This window comes from Limulus polyphemus, unplaced genomic scaffold (assembly GCF_000517525.1).
Source record: "Limulus polyphemus unplaced genomic scaffold, Limulus_polyphemus-2.1.2 Scaffold497, whole genome shotgun sequence".
NCBI classification, from domain to species: Eukaryota; Metazoa; Arthropoda; class Merostomata; order Xiphosura; family Limulidae; genus Limulus; species Limulus polyphemus.
Window position 1 is genome coordinate 121,475 of NW_013666107.1, and position 2,578 is coordinate 124,052.

Consider the following 2,578-nt stretch of genomic DNA (forward strand, 5'->3'; position numbering starts at 1 on the left):
CAAGTTTTGAAGCAAGAGTGGGCGAAAAATCCCACAATCTAAAATTGACGAGATGATTCTCCCGATGCCCCAAAGGATCAATGAACTCCACAAAGCGAAAGGAAGATCTACTAGATATTAATTAAATTATGAATATATCAATTCATGGGAATATGACTGAAAATTTTCATTTTTTCTGAAAAGGATGTGTCTATTCACTTGTGACCACGGTGTGTATATCTTCACAGATACGGGGTCTGTACAACTGATCAATGATGTTAACATAGGGTTATAACACACAGACAAGACAAATTAATACACAAATTCAAAACTACAAGTATTCCAAACCATTAACACGGTGACTCTAGGCATTAATTCTTCACATCTTTTAATCTACTGTGTTTTCACAACTTTTAACACATATAATGTAGGAACTAAAAGTTTTCACATCATATAAAACATTAACTATAGTAGCTAAGCCTTTTCACATTCCTTAACATTATGACTAGGAACCAAAAGTTTTCCTTAAATAAAATCAAAATACTTACTTTCTATACCTGTAACATATCGAATATTACTTAACAAGTGACTACATTGTTTAACATAGTAACTGTAGGAATTAAGAAGGTTTACAGTGAGACATGCATATCAAATACTTAATGTTGATTCAAGTTACAATTTCAAAATGTACTCTCACTTTTCTTTCAGTTACAAACGAAAAAAAAAATACTTTTTTAAGTGCTTTGTTCCATAACTTGTTAGATTAACTCCTATCAACAAGATCTGTGTGCTTAGCTACAGAAATTGTTGGGGGAAGACTCACAAAAATTAAAAAAGAAGCAATCTAATCAACAGATGTCAGACTGATTAATGTTTTCTTATTCTTACACTTTACAAAATAATCTGGAAGATATGTTTATTCTAATAAACTGATTTTCTGTCCTATAGAATTTTTATTAAGAGATCAGAAACAAACTGAAACATTATCATTTAATATTTCTCTATGAATGTTCTGAGGATAAAAAAGAATGAACCAACTATATGGACTTTCTTACAAAACTTACCTATTTCTTATTTTCTCCAAATATAAAAAATACACATTATTGAAACTCACATTCATTTTTGTAAGTTGCAAAATGTCAATATTTTTACATAATGAATGAAGAAGAAGAAGATGAATAAAAATTAAAAACAAAGAGAATGTATTACAAGAATACTTACATTTTGTGATTATTATTGTTGTTACCAAGAGGATCCTTTTTAGCTCCTAGTGCTGCCAGTAATTCTGTTATATCAATTTGACTGAGAATACTGTCTCCTACTTTTATTATTTCTTGTAAGTTACTTTGTCTTTCAGCCTGTAACAATGACAAAAACTCACATATTTAGTTTGGTGCAGGTTTTATTTAAAATAATTACTTGAATATTATTCTTTATTATAAATCTAGCCAGACTAATGAGAACTGTTTTTTCATTTTGATTAAGTGCAAAGCTGCATAATGGACCGTTATATGCACACAACTGTTTCAGTTTAAGTTTAATGTGAGCATTATGATTCAGAGAGTTAATATAGTTTATATTTAGTTATTTTAAGAAGTGATATTTTATGCTAAGTTTGTTTATGTAACTGTTTACGAATCATAGGTTGTGTAGTTCAACTGTTATGAATTAGTGATTAGTTTACAATAGTGAGATTATTGAGTCCTGTTGCTAGAACTTTCCAAGTTTCTTATTGGTTTAATTGAGTATTATTGCATCAGAATATCTAGTATTGTATGGAATGTTCTAGACTTCTATTGGGGTATAAATATGCATTGAAAAATAATTTTTTAGCTTTAGTTACAGACTGCATGATTCTAAGTTTAGTGTTAAAGAGTGTATAGTAGCAATTTTTAAAGTGAAATTATCACAGACTGTATTGTAATAACAGAGCAGAGAAGAACAATTTGTTATGTTAATTGTCTTCTAAAGTAAATGAACCAGCCTGTGTGGACTTTGACAAAAAAGAGAATTATTTAAAGCTCTGGATACAACTGTGGTAACCAATAATGCAAAAAAGATTTGTATATACATTTGATGTGTTTTTAATATATTATTCTAAAACATGTAGACTGTGTTGCTGTTTGTTTATAGTTGAAATTCATTGCCAACAAGTCATAGACACCTACTGTAAAGAATCTGACTTTAGAAAATCTGACATGAGCTATCTGCCCTGTGCCTGCTGTAGGGATTAAACCCCAAATTTTAGGGTAATAAATTCTCAGACTTACTGCTGAGTCACCTGGAAGTGATAAGAAATTATATAACTCCAAACTGATATATGGTATTTTTTACACAATATTAGTAAATATGTTTCACATCAAAATATATATTTAATATTTTTTAACCCTTTCGCAATGGGCTCGGTATAAAATACACAAGTTCGTAGACACATTTGCACATGTTAAGTATTTATACTATAACTTTTAATGCTGTATGTGTATCCTCATAAAATTTGGTAAACTTTTAGTAATGACTCCAAGTCTTTTGTACACCAAAAATCTGATTTTTTAATGAAGTATTTTTATTAAAGATTTGTTTGTGAAAATATCGAGTTATC

At 29.1% G+C, this 2,578-nt stretch overlaps 1 protein-coding gene across 1 annotated transcript in view; it reads right to left on the reverse strand.

Annotated features, from left to right (window-relative positions):
* LOC106458658 (tripeptidyl-peptidase 2-like) overlaps positions 1 to 2,578 on the reverse strand; it is a 99,852-nt gene that overhangs the window by 11,312 nt on the left and 85,962 nt on the right. The window contains exon 26 of the mRNA XM_013918188.2: positions 1,201 to 1,337. Within this exon, the coding sequence (XP_013773642.1) occupies positions 1,201 to 1,337 (137 nt within the window). The remainder of the gene's footprint in view (positions 1 to 1,200; positions 1,338 to 2,578) is intronic.